General features: G+C 36.7%; 1 protein-coding gene across 1 annotated transcript; it reads right to left on the minus strand.

Annotated features, from left to right (window-relative positions):
• Positions 1-3,724: 3,724 nt before the first annotated feature.
• On the minus strand, positions 3,725-24,679 carry LOC128220714 (uncharacterized). Its single transcript, XM_052929210.1, has 7 exons — positions 24,483-24,679; positions 20,919-21,072; positions 20,449-20,588; positions 16,543-16,669; positions 11,566-11,747; positions 11,076-11,187; positions 3,725-6,091 (listed from the first exon to the last, which is right to left on the minus strand). Exons 1-7 carry the CDS (start codon positions 24,514-24,516, stop codon positions 5,887-5,889), a joined length of 954 nt encoding a protein of 317 aa, XP_052785170.1. The 5' UTR covers positions 24,517-24,679; the 3' UTR covers positions 3,725-5,886.

Below are 24,679 nucleotides of genomic sequence, written 5' to 3' on the forward strand. Positions count from 1 at the left end.
TGCATAAACCGTGAGTAAGTCTCTTCTGTTTTCATTGTCAGAGATATTTACCATTTGAGATCCATACTGATGCGTTTCAGTCTGGATTTGGTGCTGTTTTGAGTCAGAAACAAGAGGGAAAACAGCGAAATTCTGTGAAATTTCAGGCATAACAAATGTCCAGAACAACTGTGTATAATCTGAATGAAAATAGAATGACTAAGCGAATGAATAAAACCTTGATTAACATGCTAGGAACATTGGAAGAGAAGTAAAACCACAATTAGAAGAAATATATTGAGTCACTTGTATACGCTTATAATGCAACACCACATGAAAGTACCGGGATAACTCCATTCGAAGTCATGGTTGGGAGAAAACGGAAGATGCCAGTGAATCTCATGTTTAAATAAGAAGAGCTTACATTTGAAGATGAGGGGCCTAAAGGAGTAGGAAACCCAATTGTTTAAAGGCTTAAATAGGATCACACCAATTCATTGACATCAGTGTAAACTTGGCAATTCACGCTTCAAATTTTGTTATGATATTTCCTAATTTATTACAAACGTTTGATGGTATTTTGTCTTTGCAACTAAATTGTGCAATTCCTTCATAATAAATGATTTTACATCTGTTTTGCACATACTGGCCAATTATCTCGAGCAATGTCCACATTCGATCCTGTCAATAAATTGGTGTGATCCTATTTAAGCAATACTTTGAAGAGTACTTTGGTTTTTGAAGATGAATTCCATGCCACAAATTCAAATTGGATTATGGCGTCCTTAAATTACTTCGCTTCCAGTCCTATGTTTTAAATATTAGATTCGTGTTATCTTTAAAACCGTTTTTCATTTGTTTGGTTAACTCGGAATGTTTCACCGTATAAAGAACTTTATTTCAATATTTCACATTGGGATACCATTTGAAAGAAGATTTTAGGAATTCAATATTGTAATCTTATTTCTAATTATGTATTTTTGACAGACTGAGGACAATGATGCTTTTTCATCAAGAAACTATATGGTCACACATTTTAAACCGTGTATTTGCTATGGCAGACAGTGTTGGTATTTGTATAATTTCAAACAATACCTACATCATAACTTTTAAAAGTCTTGCGTAATATACTCTGAATGGTATCTTCGTCTAAAGAGTCGGTATCCCATTCTAAAAGAACTTGAGGTTTACCTATTAGTTTTATTAGTGTTTGTTTCATTCTTAAGTATCTTCAAATTAATGCATCCTTTGATGACATAACCATTTACGTTTTTACTTTATTCGGGAGGGTTTGTATAAGAGTGCGTTTTAATAGTATATATCCACTTGACAAATCATTTCTTACTGAATGATCATGTTTATTTCTTGGTCAAACTCATTAAGCCTTTAGTGTGTGAATATTACTATTGTTATCTTTACTGTACTATATTTATACCAGTTGCGGCATCATCGTGATGTATTTTTCGGAACAATATTACATAAACAATGTTAACACGTTGTTGAAACAAAATGATTCATTCACACTTTCATATAGACAAGAATCATCTTTGGTTAGGAATCATATGAAAGATTTTAACACATCAGAAAACAGATCGTAACCAAATAATATATTTGTTTTTTAAGTAATCGAAAACGCATTAGATCAATCACCGCTTTGCTCGTGTGCTTGCCCGCAGCGTTTATAACGTTTTTAAGAGTGTTTTTTTTGCCCTGAGTGGCAGTTCCGTCGACTAGTGGTGACACACTTGACTTTCAATCCTGGGATTGCTTGATAATATCATAATTAAAGTACATGTATTTCTGTCATCCAAATGCATCCATGTGTCATTATTTATTATATTAAATTGTACTATAGGTATGTACACTGATTCCCCGCCGTATTACTAAACAAAATACCAATCTTTTTCCTAAAGGGACGTTAAATAGGGGTCCCGTGTGACAATGTTATACACTGGTGCACGTTTAAGAACCAGGGTGACTTTCATCAGGATTACACCCTGTCTGTGCACTATGCTTTAAAAAAAACTAATATGACTAACATTTTTATTGAAGCACTCGCCGAGTGGGCCTTGCGTGAGTGCGAGTATAAATAACTTACATTCACACTCCGCCCAGATAGCTTAGCGGTAGAGCGTACGGAATGTCGCGGGTTCGAACCCCGGCTGCATAAGCAAAGAGGAAGGCTACGACATTCTTATCTCTTGTATCTCACTCTGTATTTACAAGTCTTCTATAGTTATATAGTTAATAATATTTTCTTTATTTATTCCCAGTTTTAGTACAATGATGTTTTTTTCATTATAAAACTATGATCATACAGTTTTAAACCTTTTATTTTATAAGGCAGACTGTGTGGGATGTTTATAGTTTCTTACAATGACTGCATCGTACCTTTGAAATGTTTTTGCATTAGGTGCTCTGAATTGTTTCCCTCTGTCTGCAGATAGAGTTGGGATCTCTAATCATAGAAACACTTGGGGTTTACCTTTACGTTTATTATTATTTATTTTATTGATAAATTTCCTCATGTTAATGTATTCTTTGATAAGATTTACCTTTTGCGTTGTATCTTTATTAAGGATTGTTGGGATAAGAGTGAGTTTTGTGCACATAAACTGGTTTAAACCCCCAGTAAATTTACATTTTACTGACCGTTCCAAGGAGGTACCTTACAATTTTTGATTAACATACCTTTTATTTATATATAAAGTATGTATGCAGTGTGCTGTTTGTGGAGATTTGTGCTGTTTTTCTATGTTTCTTGTCTGTGATTTTATGTTCTATGTCTTTGGCGTTTGCCCGGTGCCACTAAACTGGGTTTAGGTTTAAACTTTTTGCTACTGAGCTTGTTTCTGTAGCTTTTTGCATAAATATTCTAACATCTAAGTTTGACTCGGAATTGAAGTCGTTTTATATCTCATGTCATTTCGGCATATAAGCAAAATTTAAATCGCACTTAAGTCAAGCTGGGGTCAAGCCAACACTAGCAACAACTAATCCTTGGCAATCAAATGACTTCCGTAAGGACTCCCTTTACAACTATGAATTGTCTAATCAACCATTGATTCCCTTAGAAAATGTGCATTTGATCTGGTTTATTTGCTGATGTCAACGTCTTCTAATAATGCAATTCGAACAGCATACGCAGTTATGCTAGTAGGTAAAGGTCATGGTGAACAATCAATTTGAACACTTTGAAGTTTGAAATGTTCGTCTTCACTTTCCTGAAAACAGTATTCAACCATTATTATTTCTCTTTAAACACATTTACAAATGAGTTCAATTTACCACATTAGGTAAGGGGGCATTATGTTTAACAAAGGACTCTTGTTCCGCTTATATGTGTTTACTTCAACCCACAGTGTATGTATACCACGTAATAAAATACGTCACTAAGTTGTTTAAAAACCTAAACTCTCGATCAAATTCTAGTAAAAGAACGAAGGCAGTGCTATGTAAGCGGCGTAGACTGCGCCATGTTTCATTAAATATGATGAATAAATTTATAAATAGTAATGTTATCTTAGTTTAAAAAAAATCTTCATTCGAAGCAATATATTGCATTATGACGTAGCATTTATGACGTAATTTATCACGTGATATACACACACAGAACCCGTAGTATATAGTTCTTTATATAATGTGATGTCCGAGTATGTGTTAATATACCAAATCATCCTAGATTATAGAGAAACGTAATACCCATTTGTCTTTATAGTTGAAATACAAAACAAAATTATTACGATATGGTTTATTATTTATTACGACAACATAAATAAGCATGCGACATATATGAACACTTAAAACAGGTAGCCTGGCAATTGGTAGGAATACCGGTGAAAAAGTAACAGCATTGCATCGACAGGGATCTAAATACCCTGACTTTGAAAACTATGAAACAACTAAATTCAACGGTGGTTGAAGGCACATTCTACCTGGTATACTTTTAAATAACTACATGTGAATCATCCGAAATTACACATAAAATGCACGTCGAATTGCACTAAAAGCAACAAACAAATTATATTAGATTGTCACAGTAGGTTTTGTTTCCATTGAACTATTATAATCAAGGCTCATTGTTGTAAACACGTATACACTTCATATTAATTAAAGGGATATGTCATGAAATGTTTCGAAACTAATACTAACAAGCTATTCTTATAACCCATGCCTACAATAATAAACAAAATAAATCTCATCTAAAATACGCTCATTCAAATATACAATGTATAAACTACACATATGTAAAATGGTCCTTAAAGCAACAGTTATGAAATACGACACGATCACACCTTGTTAGGTAATAAGTAACTACTGTAGCTGAAATGCATCAATATACGTGTATGTAACAATGATAATAGATCACGTTCGTATACATATCTTATTAATGTAAGCTTCTACTTCGCATGTTTTTATTATTTACCTCAAAAGTTTGCTGTTGTAGATTGATCTGAGATAACAAGAGTGTTGATGTGACTTGATTTATTGACTAGACAACAAGTACATAACAGTATTAAGTGCGTTTAGTATGTATGAATTGTTTTATATCTGACTGTTTTCAAACTAGATTTGCTGCCAATTCGTCGTTCTTGAATATATCTAGGCTTACGGATCTATAGGCTCATAACAAGTTTAAAACCAGCGTACGCTTTACAAGTGAAATAAATTAATCCGGCAAACACAAAGGTCAATAATATAAGTCAATATCAATATTTCTAAAAACGTTAACCCTGATTTAACCCCAGGTCCATAATAAGATTGTGTCGAGCTTCAATATCATATTGAGCCAAGACCTTTAACCCTGTTTTATCAGTAAATTTTGCAGAAGTATTAGCGGATATTGATCGCAGCTTGTCTGGACGACAGTGCTCCTGGCATCTATACAATTACAGGCACTTGTTCCCCGCTCTCAATCAATGTCCCCATTGGAACTCTCATCCCAAATTCACCATTGATCTGAAATATTGCCCTGTTCATATTTCCTCAATATGACGTTTCAGTGAATAATTGTTTATGTACAAAACATTGTAAGCCCAACTGAATATTAGACATTTTTGTCTTGAGACGAGACTACATTTTAAGAGTTTGCTCTTCGATGTATTTTTTTAAGTATACCATGAAACCAATCTTAAGATTTGTTTCTGTTCTGTGTACTTCTAACATAAGTTTTCGCTGTATCCATATCTTAAGAACTCTACTTATTTAAGGTTGTATATGAAACAAGATACTTTAATACAATACTAGTAGATTTTGAAAAACTCTTCCGGAATAGTGTAGCACATAAATTCAACAACAGGATATATCCTCACATTATCTTGTCAACGCAGAAAACAAATAACCACTTAATGAGAAGTGAGATGAAAAAAGATATTGCTTAAAATAATAGTTTAATAATAAAATAATTTCAAGCTGTGACGGAAGTTTATTCAGTAAACTTAACTCTGCCATAGATTTTTGTGAGCGCCTGTACATGTTCTGTGTTCGTAGTTTGAATGTCACTTCAATATGTAAGGCTCTTATTCCGCAAACGTTTGCCGAACATTTAGTAATGCAAATCACGACTTCCGGTATACATGTAGAAATCACGTCAATGTATATACACAGATAAGTATTGCATTACAGACTACATAAAAAATGAATGTAACTTTTAAATAATTGTCACATCATGAACAAGGGATCCAAAGTATATAAAGAGTACATAAACGGTTAAAAATTGTCATATCCTAAACTTCAATTAGGCGAAACGAGCACGTTTCAAGACCTGAATGCACAACTGCACAATCTGATTAAAATAAAAACTTCATATATCCTATACAGGCTTGATCATGGTGCTTTAACCAGATTGCAAAACTGTATGGGTACAGCTACAGTTTTGTATTCAAATATCAAAATGTACCATCGAGTTTACAAAAGAAGGACAGCAGCTAAAACTACAAGCGAAGCAGCGGCGGACAGACGGATGACCGGGGCGGCGCCCGTGGAACGGTCACAGGTGAAGAGGTCCATCGTGAGAAAGTGGTCTCCATTGGTGGCCAGGGCCGTGTAATAGTTCTTGCCACATGCATTCTCGACGGATTCTTTGAGGCACATCAGCCTGGCATCCGTGGCTCTACAACACAGAAAAGAGATCCATAGATAAAGTTTCAGTGTAATAACAGCAAATACATACTTATGGCCAACATTGACATCAGAAGATGGTCACAGATAAGAAAAGAAACAAGAGGGCCATGATGGCCCTAAATCGCTCACCTGAGTCAAAGAGTTCAACCTTTATTACCAATATAGCTTGTTTCTCGAAGAATTTTGAATAAGATCTGTCACAGTATGTTACGAATGCCCCCCGAATGTGACATAGACCTATGAACAAGAACATGAAAAGTTGATCTTGCCTTAACGTGTCAAATACATATGGCAAGTTATTTTGTTAAATTTAAATTGCCCCTGAACATAAAAATATACCACCGATACTTGACAGCTTACACTTTTATGTCCTCATATTCAGCATTCCATTGTGGATAAACACATAGTGTATCTTTCACCTTAGAGGTAGGGACATGGGTCTTGCCCACGACATGTCGTCTTTGTATGTCAAACACATGTGGCAAGTCATATATGTCCATACAAGAGAAAGTTACAGCCCGGACACAACAGCCTATACTCCATGTACTTATATGCAGCATTCCATTGTGAATAAACACTAAGTGTGACTTTCAACTTAGAGGTAAGAACACGGGTCTTGCACGTGACCTGTCGTCTTGGAACACATGTCGGAAGTCATTTTAAAATCTGTCCATACAAGAGAAAGTTATAGCCCGGACACGACAACCTATACTCTATGTCCCTATATATGCAGCATTCCATTGTGAATAACACTTAGTGTGACCTTGACCTTATAGGGAGGGACACAGGTCTTGCACGCGACATGTCGTCTTGGTATGTCAAACACACGTGGCAAATTATTTTAAAATATGTCAATACAAGAGAAAGTTACAGCCTGGACATGACAACTTCTACTCTATGTTCTTATATGCAGCATTCCATTGTGAATAAACACTAAGCGTGACCTTGACCTTAGAGGTAAGGACATGGGTCTTGCACTCGACACGTCGTCTTGATATGTTGCCTGGATAATCACTGACTGGACTTTTCACAGTTGCCTGCACACTGACAGGACGTGTCACAGTTTCTTGCCCACTGACAGGACTTTGTTCAGTTGACTGCACACTGAACAGAATTTGATTCTCACCTGCACACTGACAGGACTTTGTTCAGTTGCCTGCGCGCAACACTGACAGGACTTGATAATTGACTGCACACTAACAGCACTTGGTACAAATACCTGCACACTGACAGGACCTTGTTCAAATGCCTGCACAGTGACAGGACTTAGTTCAATGGCCTGCACACTGACAACACTAAGTTAAATTGCTTGCACACTAAAAGAACTTTTAGTATAGATACATAAACAACAAACAGTGCACCATCCAATAAAATCAATAAACTGCCTTTTTCTCTAAAAGTCAAACTGCAAATCACATTCAATACCTTGAAATGATATTATCACAATGGCCCATCTTGGACAACATCACATTTCTTCGTATGCTAATAAAAAAATTCTTTAAATAAATAATAAGTGAATAACACTATCCACACAGAAGATAAGATTGTAGCATCTGCATGAACAATAATCTACATGAAGTTCAATGGAAAAGTCTGTGTATTAAATTTATTATTAAGTAAAAATGAAATTTCTTCTAAAGAATAAAATGTATAATAATTATTTGAATCTATGAACCTAAACAAAGAACAATAATTACCTCAGAAGTGACTATGTTGAAGACTTAATAACATTTAAAATCTTGTTACTAAAAATAGAAAGTAGTGGAATCTCCAACAAAAATGGGAGACCATATAGCAAGACTTGCTTCAAAAGTAAACTTTACATAACTATCAGATTTTAACAAAATGTATTTATAATGAACTTGTTACCCATGGGGTGAGGCCAAGTTTTCTCCATGGGCATAATTTGAATAAACATGGTAGAAAACCAATCGACAATGTTACACACCAAATATTTAAGCACAAAGCTTCATAGTATTTGCCAAAAACAGTTTTGTAATTTTTCCTTTAGATTGCAATGGCAACCAAAGTTCTGCATGGAATTCATTTCTTTGAACAATGCTGACAAAGCACCAACCAAGGATCATTCATATGAAGTTTTATTAAAATTGCCCTAGTGGTTTAGGAGAAGGAGATGATTATAACCAATTGTTGACATTTTCCTTTAGGTTGCCATGGCAACCACAGTTCTGCATGGAATTCATTTCTCGGATTTGTTTTGAAAAAGCACCAACCAAGGATCATTCCTATGAAGTTTCATCAAAATTGGCCAAGCGGTTTAGGAACAGAAGATGATTATAACCAATTGTTGACGCCGAACGACGGGCGACGAACGACAGACGCTGGACATAGACTGATCACAATAGCTCACATTGAGCACTTTGTGCTCAGGTGAGCTAAAAACAACGTAAAAAACATCAACATATACATATATTGCATAACTATAATTTAAAGTTTCACATGGTTACGCACACATGCTGACATTTAAGTCTATAAACATGCATATATCAATACAATAAAATCAAGAGACAGCAGTCTTATATCACTCGTTTGTAGAAGCAAAAAATGAGTGATTCTAAGACAGACAAAAAAAATGTCATAACGATTAATCTTTGAGAGTGCAGCTTTAAAAAAAGACAAGGTGTTGTTAAAGACGTTATTTGTACGCCACCTGGGTTTCCATGCTATACAAGGCTTTTCAACAGTCTTAAGTCTAAAATACTTCAGATTTACGAAGAGTCGGAAATGAGGCTTATCTACCCATTTCAAAATGTTGGTCGTACAATTAGCTTGTACTTAATAAATTATCTGCATAGCAAGAAGGGTATGTGTGTGCGTGTGTGTCATATACATATATATATATCGTTTCATGTTTAGGTCAAAAGCTGTGTTGCGTTGTGAAAAGAAATCAATAGAGCGACCGTCAGTTTCCAGCGAACTATTTGCCATTTATACAGATTCCCAGATTGCTACTTGGTTGCACAGATGGCTTTCCTAAATAACGTACATATGCCCGATTATTGTCAGTGGCAATTCACTTGTTTATTGTTTTGCACTTACAACGTTTGTCATTTGTTTACTACATTAGTTAAAAGCTGTAAGGCATACACGTGGTTTCATCAATCATTCATTTACTGATTATAAAAATGCATTAAACACTTGAACTGTTTTCCCAATAGGCATGTTAATCATATACTCTGCAAAATTGTCGGATGAATCATAGTTTGTTATCGATGTAATATTCCCTGAATACAGTCTGCCAAAAGTGGTTTTCGATATTTGCATATGGCGAGCGCTCTGTGCGACTTAGAGGTGCACTTTACATGAAAGCAATATAAACACGGACACACGTCCCGATTATAAAACAAACTACTGTTCAGAAAATTTATACTAGGTACATAACAGTAGAATAGTAGAAGAGACCGCTCGGCAATAACGAATCTTTCAAAGTTCCTTACTGAGCTATATTCAGCTGGGTTGATTCAGACCACACTGTTACATGTAGGCTATACACTCGTTGTTGCATACGCTCGGCCTTGTAGGGTATACACTCGTTGTTTCACACGCTCGGTCATTTAGGGTATATACTATATACTCGTTGTTTCACACGCTAGGCCATGAAGGGTATATACTCGTTGTTTCATACGCTAGGCCATTTAGGCTATACACTTGTGGTTTCATACGCTAGGCCATGAAGGGTATATACTCGTTGTTTCATACGCTCGGTCATGTAGGGTATATACTCGTTGTTTCATACGCTATGCCATAAATGGTTTATACTCGTTGTTCCATACGCTCGGTCATGTAGGGTATACACTCGTTGTTTCATACGCTCGGTCATGTAGGGTATACACTCGTTGTTTCATACGCTAGGCCATGTAGGGTATACACTCGTTGGTTCATACGCTCGGTCATGTAGGGTATACACTCGTTGTTTCATACACTCGTTGTTTCATACACTCGTTGTTTCATACACTCGGCCATGTAGGGTATACACTCGTCGGTTCATACGCTCGGTCATGTAGTGTATATACTCGTTGTTTCATACGCTCGGTCATGTAGGGTATACATTCGTTGGTTCATACGCTCGGTCATGTAGGGTATATACTCGTTGTTTCATACGCTCGGTCATGTAGGAAATATACTCGTTGTTTCATACGCTAGGCCATTTAGGGTATACACTCGTTGGATCATAAGCTAGGCCATTTAGGGTATATACTCGTTGTTTCATACGCTCGGTCATTAGGATATATACTCGTTGGTTCATACGCTCGGTCATGTAGGGTATATACTCGTTGGTTCATACGCTCGGTCATGTAGGGTATACACTCGTTGGTTCATACGCTCGGTCATGTAGGGTATATACTCGTTGGTTCATACGCTAGGCCATGTAGTTTATAAACTTGTTGTTTCAGACGCTAGGCCATTTAGGGAATACACTCGTTGGTTTATACGCTGCGCCATTTAGGGTTTACACTCATTGTTTCATATCCTCGGCAATGTAGGGTTTCGTTTCGGAACAGATTCGATACATGTGTACAATTTGAAAACAGTAATTAATGTCTTGCTTTGATGAGCTAAACTGTGGCCTTTTGAAGAATACTTTCTTATTTTGGAAGCTACATCACCGAATTTTGGACCATGTGTACAGTTTTGAAAAAATAATGATCAACATATCATATGTATTGCTTTAAAAAAGGAAAAGTATGTAAAAAGGTCACAGTCAAGGTCATCCAAGCGCAACAGTGATATCTGTTTTCAAATTTGTATACATTCATGATTGTCTTTTCTGCTGTAGCTTCAAAAAAGACGCCTCGGTCGGCAGTATTGACCTAAGGTTGACAAAATGCACTGTCACGATGGGAAAAGCTAACACTAAGCTAAAAGAATAGAATAACGAAGGCAAAGGGATAGCTCTAGTAAACAAGATGACTTATTAATTTGGTAAAATTAATACACAATATAAACCATACCCGCAGCTCTTCATCTCCATTGGAGTTTTGAAGTCGGCATTCGCTTTCGTCATACACTCCTTAAATGGCGCAGACTCCAATCTGTCTCGTGCGCATTTGTTGGTAGCAATGTCTGTTTTGAGGAGAAAAAACAGTCATATGTCAAAAACAATCCAGAAACTACTGTATATTATACATATTATGTTTCAATTCGAGGGATTAACAAGACCTTTATAGCATTATAACTTTTAAACTGTGCAATGCAAATCGTACATAACTTAGACCAACAAATGCGAGTGCATCTGGATTTCAACCATTACATGTAATGTCATTCAATAACCTAGAATGAACATATATTCCAATTTAACAGCATACCAATTGTTGTATACACGGTATTATTCAACATGACGTCATACACAGTGTATGTGTAAATACTGTAATTGTAATGGCATACATTTAGAATATTAAATGAAAATAAACTGCATACACAGTGAAGTAACAATTAACGTACCTTCTGGGACGTTTGTGCATCCGGTTCTGATTAACGTTTTCAGGACGTCGTACTCGGGGAAGCCGATACCATCCGGCATGCCATTGTTCATCAAGGGGATCATTTGCTTTATCTGGTTAGTGATTTCTGTACACTGTTCATCCACTTCCGGTGTTATACAGTCGAACTGCTCCTTCATTGGACTGTTATTTTGAATGAGGAAAAAATATCAATGAATAAATTTGTTGCATATTGTTTTCGAAAATGAAACGTCTGAAAACGGATATTTTAACGAAGTCCGAAAATATGCGGGCACAAACATATATTGGGCGGAACTGTTGAGACATGTTCTTCTTCCGATGAACTTAAAGAACCGTGTTAGACTAAAACCAAATCCTCAATATTTTAATCATGTCAACGGTGCATCCTGTCGAATCGTAAGATGAAATCCGACCTTACGTTTCACTTCATTTACACTTTTCTAATGCTGAATACGATGCAATACGTTTATTTGCATTATTTAACCATCAAATAAAACCCGATATGGTCACAATTTAAATTGTAAAAGCTATAAATAAGCGGCCCTGTACTTAAGCGGTTGCCAATCTGACACAACATATATAAATGGTTGTTAATATGACATAATGTTTCTCCCAACAAACGGTCCTTTTGGTGGCTGTTAATCTGACAGAAAGTATCATTCAACTAGCGGTCCTCTACTTACGTGGCTGTTTATCTGACAGAATGTATATATAAACTAGCGGTCCTCTGCTTACGTGGCTGTTATCTGACAGAATGTATATATAAACTAGCGGTCCTCTGTTTACGTGGCTGTTTATCTGACAGAATGTATATATAAACTAGCGGTCTTCTGCTTACGTGGCTGTTTATCAGACAGAATGTATATATAAACTAGCGGTCCTTTAGTGGCTGTTAATCTGACAGAATGTATATATAAACTAGCGGTCCTTTAGTGGCTGTTAATCTGACAGAATGTTTATATAAACTAGCGGTCCTTTAGTGGCTGTTAATCTGACAGAATGTATATATACTAGCGGCCCTTTAGTGGCTGTTAATCTGAGAGAATATATATATAAACTAGCAGTCCTTTAGTGGCTGTTAACCTGACAGAATGTTTATATAAACTAGCGGTCCTTTAGTGGCTGTTAATCTGACAGAATATATATAAAAACTAACGGTCCTTAAGTGGCTGTTAATCTGACAGAATGTTTATATAAACTAGCGGGCATCTGCCTACGTGGCTCTTAATCTGACAGAATATATATATAAACTAGCGGTCCTTAAGTGGCTTTTAATCTGACAGAATGTATCTATAAACTAGCGGTCATCTGCCTACCTGGCTGTTTATCTGACAGAATGTATCTATAAACTAGCGGTCCTTTAGTGGCTGTTAATCTGACAGAATATGTATATAAACTAGCGGTCCTTTAGTGGCTGTTAATCTGACAGAATGTATCTATAAACTAGCGGTCATCTGCCTACCTGGCTGTTTATCTGACAGAATGTATCTATAAACTAGCGGTCATCTGCCTACGTGGCTGTTTACCTGACAGAATGTATCTATAAAATAGCGATCATCTGCCTACCTGGCTGTTTATCTGACAGAATGTTTCTATAAACTAGCGGTCATCTGCCTGCCTGGCTGTTTATCTGACAGAATGTATCTATAAACTAGCGGTCATCTGCTTACGTGGCTGTTAATCTGACAGAATGTATACTTAAACTAGCGGTCCTCTACTTACGTGGCTGTTAATCTGACAGAATGTTTACATAAACTAACGGTCCTCTACTTACGTGGCTGTTAATATGACAGAATATATCACTCAACTAGCGGTCCTCTTCTTACGTGGCTGTTAATCTGACAGAATGTATCACTAAACTAGAGCTCATCTGCCTACATGGCTGTTAATCTGACATAATTTATCACTCAACTAGCGGTCCTCTACTTACATGGCTGTTAATCTGACAGAATGTATCACTCAACTAGCGGTCCTCTACTTACGTGGCTGTTAATCTGACAGAATGTATCACCCAACTAGCGTTCCTCTACTTACGTGGCTGTTAATCTGACAGAATGTATCACTCAACTAGCGGTCCCCTGCTTACATGGCTGTTAATCTGACATAATTTATCACTCAACTAGCGGTCCTCTACTTACATGGCTGTTAATCTGACAGAATATATCACTCAACTAGCGGTCCTCTACTTACGTGGCTGTTAATCTGAGAGAATGTATCACCCAACTAGCGTTCCTCTACTTACGTGGCTGTTAATCTGACAGAATGTATCACTCAACTAGCGGTCCCCTGCTTGCGTGGCTGTTAATCTGACAGAATGTATCACTCAACTAGCGGTCATCTCCCTACATGACTGTTAATCTGACAGAATGTATCACTCAACTAGCGGTCCTCTGCTTACGTGGCTGTTAATCTGAGAGAATGTATCACTCAACTAGCGGTCCACTGCTTACGTGGCTGTTAATCTGACAGAATGCATCACTCAACTAGCGGTCCTCTGCTTACGTGGCTGTTAATCTGACAGAATGTATCACTCAACTAGCGGTCCTCTACTTACGTGGCTGTTAATCTGAGAGAATGTATCACTCAACTAGCGGTCCTCTGCTTAGGTGCCTGTTTATCTGACAGAATGTATCACTCAACTAGCGGTCCTCTACTTACGTGGATGTTTATCTGACAGAATGAATCACTAAACTATCGATCCTCTGCTTAGGTGCCTGTTTATCTGACAGAATGTATCACTCAACTAGCTGTCCTCTGCTTACGTGCCTGTTTATCTGACAGAATGTATCACTCAACTAGCGGTCCTCTACTTACGTGGATGTTTATCTGACAGAATGAATCACTCAACTAGCGGTCCTCTACTTACGTGGATATTTATCTGACAGAATGTATCACTCAACTAGCGGTCCTCTGCTTAGGTGCCTGTTTATCTGACATAATGTATCACTCAACTAGCGGTCCTCTACTTACGTGGATGTTTACCTGACAGAATGAATCACTAAACTAGCGGTCCTCTACTTACGTGGCTGTTTATTTGACAGAATGTATCACTCAACTAGCGGTCCTCTGCCTAGGTGCCTGTTTATCTGACAGAATGTATCACTAAACTAGCGGTCCTCTGCTTACGTGGCTGTTTATTTGACAGAATGTATCACTCAACTATTGGTCTTCTACTTACGTGGATGTTTATCTAACAGAATGTATCACTCAACTAGCGGTCCTCTACTTACGTGGATGTTTATCTGACAGAATGAATCACTAAACTATCGATCCTCTGCTTAGGTGCCTGTTTATCTGACAGAATGTATCACTAAACTAGCGGTCCTCTACTTACATGCCTTTTTTCTGACAGAATGTATCACTAAACTAGCGGTCCTCTACTTACGTGGATGTTTATCTGACAGAATAAATCACTAAACTCTCGATCCTCTGCTTAGGTGCCTGTTTATATGACAGAATGTACCACTTAACTAGCGGTCCTCTGCTTACGTGGCTGTTTCTTTGACAGAATATAAATATATAAACTAGCGGTCCTCTACTTACCTGGCTGTGTATCTGACAGAATGTATATATAAAAAAGCGACCCTCTGCTTACGTGGCTGTTTATCTGACAGAATGTATATATAAACAAGCGGTCCTCTGCTTACGTGGCTGTTTCTTTGACAGAATATAAATATATAAACTAGCGGTCCTCTACTTACCTGGCTGTGTATCTGACAGAATGTATATATAAAAAAGCGACCCTCTGCTTACGTGGCTGTTTATCTGACAGAATGTATATATAAACTAGCGGTCCTTTGGTGGCTGTTAACCTGACAGAATGTATCTATAAACTAGCGGTCCTCTGCTTACGTGGCTGTTTATTTGACAGAATGTATACATAAACTAGCGGTCCTCTGCTTGCGTGGCTGTTTATTTGACAGAATGTATACATAAACTAGCGGTCCTCTGCTTGCGTTGCTGTTTATTTGACAGAATGTATATATAAACTAGCGGTCCTTTGGTAGCTGTTAATCTGATAGATGATATCTATAAACTAGCGTTTCTCTGATTACATGGTTGTTTATCTTACAGAATGAATCTATAAACAAGCGGTCCTCTGCTTACGTGTTTTTTATCTGACAAAATGTCTTAATAACCTAGCAGTTCTTTGCTAACGTGGAAGACATACTAAACCTTTAAACGAGCGGCCCTGTACTCGGGCGCTCTATGATCCGACAGACTATACCGATCGAGCGGCCCTGAACGAGAGGCCATACCCTATGGCGCTTTATAATCCGACAGACTATACCGATCGAGCGATCCTTTCCAATGGTGCTCTTTTATCTGACAGACTATACCAATTGAGCGGCCCTGAACAAGAGAGGCCCTGTCCTATGGCGCTCTATGATTAGACAGACTATACCGATCAAGCGGCCCTAGACGAGAGGCCCTGTCCTATGGCGCTATATGATCTGACAGACTATACCGATCGAGCGGCCCTGAACGAGCGACCCTGTCCAATGGCGCCCTATGATCCGACAGATACATATCGAGCTTCCCTGAACGAGAAGCCCTGTCCTTTGGCGCTATATGATCTGACTGACTATACTGATCGAGCGGCCCTGAACGAGAGGCCCTGTCCTATGGCGCTATATGATCCGACTGACTATACTGATCGAGCGGCCCTGAACGAGAGGCCCTGTCCTATGGCGCTATATGATCCGATAGACTATACCGATCGAGTGGCCTTGAACGAGAGGCCTTGTCCTATGGCGCTCTATGATCTTACAGAAAATACCTTTAAATGAGCGGCCCTGAACGAGAGGCCCTGTACTTAGGCGCTCTATGATCTGACAGACAATACCTTTTAATGAGTAGCTCTGCACTCTGTAATCTGACAGATAACAACTTTAATCGAATGGCCATGTTGAAAGGTTTTCTGCCTTTCCACTTCTATTATATATAATGTTCGTACCCGCAGGTCATTCCAATAACCGGAAGGAGGTAGGTCAGGTTGTTTGTGGCCATGAAGTTTTCGTCCATACCCATGCTGGACCCTTGGGAAGCACTGGCTAGGCACGTCATCGCTTTCATGCAAGGTCCTGAAATTATACACAGACGGGTTGCAAATATTTCCTTAAATTCTAGTAGATAAAAACATATAGATAATAGATAACGTGTCCATGTCAGTGTTACCAAACTCACTAATTTACTTTCAGGCAAACTTGTCTGGAAATGGATGTTTATTAAAGATGCACTCTTACTTACAAAAACCGATTTAACACAATTAATACAAATGTTTTAATATACCAAAAAGGATGAACAAATGTCGAAATCAATTGTTCTTATGAAGGATACCGACTTTAATTCGGAAAAAGGGGTGCAGAAAAAAAGGGTATTTCTACCTTATGAAACGATATTGGATCACAGTAATCTTTTTATACTCACCAATAATTTCAAATGCTTGCATTTATAGCTATTAATCTTATTAGCAGTATTTAATATTTTCCAAAAATGCATTAAAATGCATTTTTAAGTAAGTTTAGTCACAATGTATGTATGTCATACATGTGTACGTATTGATTTAGAATAAGAGTGTCACTTTAAGAACATTGATACCTAAGTACAAGCTCATACCATATGCTTTACATTTGCATACACTCGGGCCCCGAAAACCAAAATATGATCAGAAGATCTTCGCCCACCATTAGTTCCTGTAAAATTTGACAGGCCTGTTCAAAAGAAAGACCAATATTCGCAGAGATCTCTTCAATAAAACAAGAGGGCCCTGAAGGCCCTGTATCGCTCACCTGATCCAATTCAAGTGTGAAATAAGTGTTTCCAGGGCGAGGGCAATTGTGACAAGAGGAGGGAATAATTGTTTTTTAGGGCAATGGAAAGTGCAACGAGAAGGGACTTAATTAAAACAAATTAAGGACTAGTTTTCAATGCTACATATTATAGTTGAGGGTATTACAGTTTTAAAATGTTAGTCTGGTGGTCTGCTACCTTAGAAAGGATGCGTACTTGTTTTTGTTTGTACATTTTTATTTTCTGTTCTTGTTATGGTTGGACTATAAACATGAAAGTTCCATTAACATATGGTCATAAATGTGGCCTCTAAAGAGTTAACATGTTTTTTCCTATTATTTGACCTAATGACCTAGTTTTTGACCGCACATGACCCGGATTCAAACTAGACTTACAGATTATTAATATAAACATTCTGACCAACTTTAATGAAGATACAAATATAAATTTGACCTCTAGAGTGTTAACAAGCTTTTCCTTAAATTTGACCTTGTGACTTAGTTTTTGACCGCAAATGACCCAGATTCTGATTAGCCTAGAGCTAATCGATATAAATATTCTGACTAAGTTTCATGAACATGCAGTCATAAATGTGACCTCTTTAGTGCTTACAAGCTTTTCCTATGGTTTGACCTAATTTGACCTAGTTTTGACCATAACTGACCCAGATTCAAACTATACTTAGAGATTCTTAATATAAACATTCTGACCAACTTTCATGAAGATACAGTTATAAATGTGACCTCTAGAGTGTCAAACAGCTTTTCCTTAAATTCGACCTGGTGACCTTTTTTAACCGCAAATGACCCAGATTCGAACTTGGCCTAGAGCTAATCAATATATACATTCTGACTTAGTTTCATGAAAATACAGTCATAAATGAGACCTCTAGAGTGTTTACAAGTTTTTCCTATGATTTGACCTGGTGACCTAGTTTTTGACCGCACATGATTCAGATTCGAACTTGGCCTAGAGATTATAAATATCAACGTTCTGACCAAGTTTCCTGAAGATACAGTCATAAATGTGACACCTATAGTGTTAACAAGCTTTTCCTTTTATTTGACGTGGTGACCTAGTTTTGAACCCCAGATGACCCAATATCGAACTCATCCAAGATATTATTAAAAGTAACATTCTGACCTAGTTTCATTAAGATTGTGCCCCAATTGTGACCTCTAAAGTGTTAACAGTCAAATTTCTGACGACGGACGACGACGAACGACGGACACAGGGCGATCACAATAGCTCACCTTGAGCACTTCATGCTCAGGTGAGCTAAAAATGAACTTTGACACACATAAAAAACAAAAGTGACATTGAAATAAGAAAGAATATTGGTTCCGTATGATTTGGTGTGAAACATTTAGGTTTATTATCAGAGGCTGTGAAAATAAACATATAATAAAAATGACATAAACGATATTGCCCAATGGCATTGAAAAAAATGTTCAGTTACTGTAATTCTTCATTTCTATTCATAAAATATTCTCTTGGTGATATAAATGTACATGCGTATATATAATGTTTGAAAATGCGTATGTTTTAATGTTTTGACAGAAAATGAAAATAAAAAATATGACCCAAGGAAATCATGAAATGTTCATGAATAACATACTCAAGAACTTATTTACATGACGAAGACCTGTTTCATATTTCATGAACACAAGCTATGAGTGTTTCATGAATGTTCATGCATAAATCACTTCATAAATAATTCATAAAAATGTATTTTATGATATTCTGCTGAAAACATCTCAATTTGGGTTCATTTTTTATCTCCATGAAGTATTCGCCTAACATACAGATGACACGATGTCAATGAGAAGTCTTTCCAAGGTAAACATCATGCATCGCTTATGTATTTTACAAATTATGAAATAATCCGTTTAACACATTAAAGTCCTCGTGCAATCTGACTTAAGAAGCAGCCTAAAATAAGATGTCAACATATTATTATTGGCTACTTTACACTTCAACATGATTTGACTGGTTAGAAATAATTATTGGATAAGTATCTATGAACATTTCGGATTATTAGTATCTTCCATAGACGAGCGTGTAAGTTAAATAAGCTCAGATTTACCGAGTTTCCGCAAAACACCCTGCGCGAGGGTTGGGATGATCTTTTCTTACACGAGCGGCTATGGAAGATACTTTTTCTCCCACCTTAGTTAAACAAAATTAAGTAAAAATGTATTTTTATTGGAACTCTTTTGTGAGTAGTTAAAATAAGTGCGTATGGATATGTGATTATCCGTGTTTGTCATGCATATGCGCGCAGTGATTCAGATTATGTTAATAGTCAAACCGGTCTTTAAAAAGGTATGAGGAGAGTAAAGCATTATTTCTTGAAAGATGCGTGAAAACTTTTTTATGGTGACAATTGAAGCGAGAAATAATTAATTATCATTCTAAATATTGCCACAATACAAGGTTTTATGATGCTACAGGCGACAGCCTTCAACAAGGAAGGTAATAACAATGTGATAGCCATTAAAAAGGAGTTCGATACGGGTACTTGTTTTATCTTTGCCCCTGGGCAAGATATGAATTTCTAGCATGGTTAAATTTTGGATCTTCTTTTCTGAGGTGAAAGAAACTTTGACCAACTCAGAAAGATAATCGGTTATATACAATTGGCTCCTTGTGATTATTACATAGTTTGGACACTAAAATATGACCCTTATATGAATATTTTTCATATATAAGGTAAACATGTCCAGACTTCCCGCAAACCACATTGCCATAAATATCTGTAAATATTTCCTAAAACAATTCACACAATTTTATACATTTCACACTGTCAGAAATGTAGTAGACTAAGCTACAAAAATAACGTTTATGATAGTTCCTGCTGCAATTCTTACATACTCAGACAATAGGCGTGAACTCAACACCGAAAATGAAAACTACGAAATAATGGAGAGGTTCGAGAACTACGAAAAATTCCCCACTAAAGCACGTTAAAAACTGACTGCAACCTGTGCGCATGCATTACAAACAGTAGCTTGACATATCACATTATTCCGCTATAACCCTGTGCCCACTTTATCCTAGACACACCTACCGGATGGAATCTGAGTGCAGGCCCTCTTCAGATCCGCCTGAGAGGGCATCGCCATCTCTCCAGCTCCCATGTTCGCCATGAGATCCGGACACTGCTCCATTAGGGGATACATGCATGCAATGGCGCTCTGTCCCTCCGCCCTGGTTAAATATAGAACAAGAAAATGGTGAAAACACAGTTCCGTGTTTTACTGCATACAGTTTGCTAAGTTGTACCATACACAACCACAAAATCGCCGAACGATTCTTCTTTTAATATGGAGCAAATAAGATGGTAAATAGGTGCATGCCATCTACAGTTACATTCGGTTAGGAAAGTTAAATACAGATTTGGCAACATGTGAACTTGTATTAGATTATTTTGAACGAGTTATGGCCAAGCTGTAAAGTTTGCCACTTCGGCTCATCGTTGTCATAATGTATTTCATCAAGAAAGGGACTTAACACATTGTATCCAAACAAATCACTTACGAACAGAACACGGTGGCCATCTGACTGGGATCCGACATGGAACTCATTGCCTTGCTGATATAGGTGGTGAAACCCATGACACAGTTCTGCGTCGCTTCACTCGTCAACGTGCTCTGGTCACATGCAGCCTGTGACCAGTCAACCGTCAGAACGCCTGAAAAAAGGGAAACCAGATTTAGGTATTGAGGATGTTCGTGGGCATGTACAAAGTCGAAACTGGCATCAATTTTCTCGCTTTAGTCATATTCACCGACTTAAGACAAGCTTTCGGACGTGAAGGTTGGCTCATTGTAGTTGTGAAGTACAAGCATATAAGGGACATTAAGCGAATCAAACTACTGGTGTGTGCGTTATACATTGTACGCATGTATAGTATTATACCATACTGTTACTAATGTTGTTGTTCTCCCAATAAGTCCTATGATTACGCTTTTTGATCCATAATTTAATAATAAATTAGAGATAAACCAAGCTTGAGCAAAATAGGCGAGTTTGTGCAGTTCAGAAGAGTGATTTTTCAATTCTTATTAAAATGTATTCATTCTTGTCGGGATACTGTAAATGATGTTTTCAAGAGTGACGTTTTGGCTATATCGGCTCGGCGGCTTGACACTGGAGACGCGCTGTCGGACTGGTATTCCTAATGGCCACTTATTAGGGCAATTGAACAAATACCAGTTACAAAGCAGCCTTGTGTTACCGCCTCGTGCAAAAACGTTTAAAAATGCATTGTCTATAAGAGTTCATCACTGAAAACAACTTATAAAGCCCTAGTAAACACTTCCAAACAAGATCAACCATAATTCATGCACACATCCTTCATGGATTTGAAAACTACTTGACCTCGAACTGAGAAATTCCCCGATGAGTTATGCGGCGTTTTCTGCCTGCTCAGAGGTGAGTGGTGTTTTCAATATATTTTGAATAGCCATGGTTTTATTTCAGGAAACAAGTCATTTCTCTCATCACTTTGCACATACGCACTTATGATTGCTTTTATTTTGTCACTTGAAATCCAAGAGTTCAATGATGATGCTAAATACTTCAAGCGTTAAACACTTTTGAATTCATTATAAGTTTAAATTGTTTTCCTCATCTTAACACGAGAATACAAAATATATAACGTTTTTATTGATAGTTATGACACTTAAAATAAACGGTAGTGTTTGTTTACTCTGTTGTTAGTCTCTTAACACATGCATACTATGATTTATGTCAATTATATTTACAATGAAAACAATTAATCTTAGCAGGTATAGAATTGTAACAATACGAATTGTTAAGACTACTGACCTTCTGTCAGTGTTCTTCATATATAATTCGTTATTTTGAAGTTCGTTATTTAAGTGTCACATTGTGCAGTTTTTGATGTTGCTCTTTTGTAACCGTGTACAATCAGTACCTACTTTTTGTAATTTTGAACAATGTTTGGAAATCTTATTAATCTAACCCATCCAGCATGTTGTTGTAAGAACTAAACCAACAACTTTATAATGAGTATTTTATCAAAAGAAATACTTGCAATAACTAAATATTGTACCAAATATAAATACTAGCTTAATGATGTATGTTTAAATTGCAATGATTCATCTTTAATTTAATCCATAAAACAGCGATTTCTGTGTTAACCGGTGATTTTCGAAACTATTTAAAGTGAAACCGGAAGTGATGGATGAATTTGTTATGACTGTTCCAGCGGAAAGAATGGCTCCATCCAAAGTAAAACTTTTCTACGCTCGAGATCATTTCACTTATCTTCCTGACGTTGACAAATAACCGTTTGTGAGTGACAAAATAAGGCTGTTGGCGAAGTACTTAGCATTCATATCTAATTAATTCATATTAATTGTAAAAATAATGGAAATATTTATAACGAAATCATCAATTATGAACGAACTCTAAGTTCATCACATAGTTGATATGTAATCAATCAGAATAACTTTCCATAAAGTCCGTGAAGTGCAATTTTGTGCTAGCTTATGTTAAAGGTGTACAATTTACATGGCTCATTTGAAGAATTGCAGCTTTGCTTGCAAAAACTAAATTATTTCATGTTTAACATTGAACCTTTACTGTAACCAATACCGTAACGTTTTTGTATCTTTCGCATCTCCAAAGCGTGTATGTACATATGTTGTTGTTGTTTTTTAAATTAGTACTTCTATTCATGTTTTATAGTTTGTAAAGTTCATGCGATGATAGAGGAGCAGCCTATGCAATATGGTGATTTACTACAAAGTAAAGTTTTGTTTAACTTGAGATGTATTTAAATTGTGAGAATTTATCACAGATGGTGTCAACTTAGTAGGATTTTCAGTTTAAGCTTCTTTGTATACTAGTTGTAATGTTTACTTTATTACTTGCAACTCTTATCCTTAAGTCTGTATAGATAGAATATTTACTAAATTAATGAAGCATGAATGCACTCGGTGACCAAAAATACTCAAAAGACCGAAACTATGAAAGAAGTAAACACTTTAAAGACCTAAACTAGTATGTTAATGACCGAAAGTTATGTGTAAAGAACGAAAATATTTTGTAAATTACCACATAACAACAGTTGAGAAACCACATTTTCATCAGCTGACTTGGTCTGTTATGCACTTGGTAAAATACTAAGGAGTAGGCTATTCCGTAATTCCACTTAAAAAGTAACACAATGACTGGTTAACTAGATAAGATTATATAAATTATCGCGAAAATAAAGTGGATAACACGAAACAATTCGCGAACGTCATTTTACGGCAGTTATATGCCACCGTAGCAGGTAAATTATTTCAGGATCTTTTAAAGTAAATGTTTGTTGTTGTTTTTTCATTTTAGCGTTATCTTTCCTTTAGATACTTTAAGAATTAAGTCACTGTAACATAAACAATTCTAAGAAGTTTTAAAATAACTACAAATTGAATATTACGTGTGTGTGTGTTAAAAGGATAAAATGTAGAAACTCATACACTGTGTTATCTTGTATGCGTGCAACGCGCTTATAATGTGAGATTGTGGCAGCGATTGTTAAAATTATGAATAAAAAGAAGCACAGTCCCGGTTAATAAATAAACCCCAGTACCATTAAAGTACCTATGCATCTCGAATTAAATGGAATACGTTCCTTAACATTCGAAGGCCAAGGATATTGAGGAATTAAAACTGCAGAATCACTCCATGCTGCATCTTTAGGCTACAGGTGAAATATAAACTAAGGTTACCCGTTTACATCTTACATGAACCAACATCTCGCCTAACCTTGAACTAAATAACACAGGTAATGCGACCTCATTACAATTCATCTAAGGTTTACTACGGTCTCTTAAGAATAATGCTTTAACAGTTATAAGTGTATTCTTCTTTTTAAAAACGCCTTCGCGTGCAATGTAGTTTGTATGTTAATCGCAGCTGTCAAGCTTGCAAAATATACTGCTTTCGAGAAGGTAAATGATAACAAAGGAATGCGTATTGTTTTCAGCTTAACTTAAAATCGCTGAAATCAAGAAAGAGAACATAAGGTTTTTTATAACATAATATAGCACGCCATTTAATAAGAACTTAGAAAAAGCATTAACTTACACAGCAGTGAAATATAAATCCAGGTTAACACCATAGTGAACTAACCACGTTGGCACTGAACTGGAAAATAATGCTTGAAATGAACACTTGGGAATGCCACAAAGAAATATATTCGCTGTATGCGAACAAAAGTACGGTGTACAAAAGGGTTTAAAAATTCAAACTGCACAGAGCTCCCGTAATGTATCGATGCAACC

Source organism: Mya arenaria, chromosome 15 (genome assembly GCF_026914265.1).
Source record: "Mya arenaria isolate MELC-2E11 chromosome 15, ASM2691426v1".
NCBI lineage: Eukaryota > Metazoa > Mollusca > Bivalvia > Myida > Myidae > Mya > Mya arenaria.

What these genes read in the sequence shown, in the direction of transcription:
- LOC128220714 (XM_052929210.1), bottom strand. Translation starts at nt 24,516, where the DNA reads ATGGTGTTAACCTGGATTTATATTTCACTGCTGT. An exon ending in ATGGCCACCGTGTTCTGTTC is followed by an intron (nt 20,589 to 20,918) that starts GTAAGTGATTTG and finishes ATATTTAACCAG; the next exon opens with GGCGGAGGGACAGAGCGCCA. An exon ending in ATGGAGATGAAGAGCTGCGG is followed by an intron (nt 6,092 to 11,075) that starts GTATGGTTTATA and finishes TCTGTGTTGTAG; the next exon opens with AGCCACGGATGCCAGGCTGA.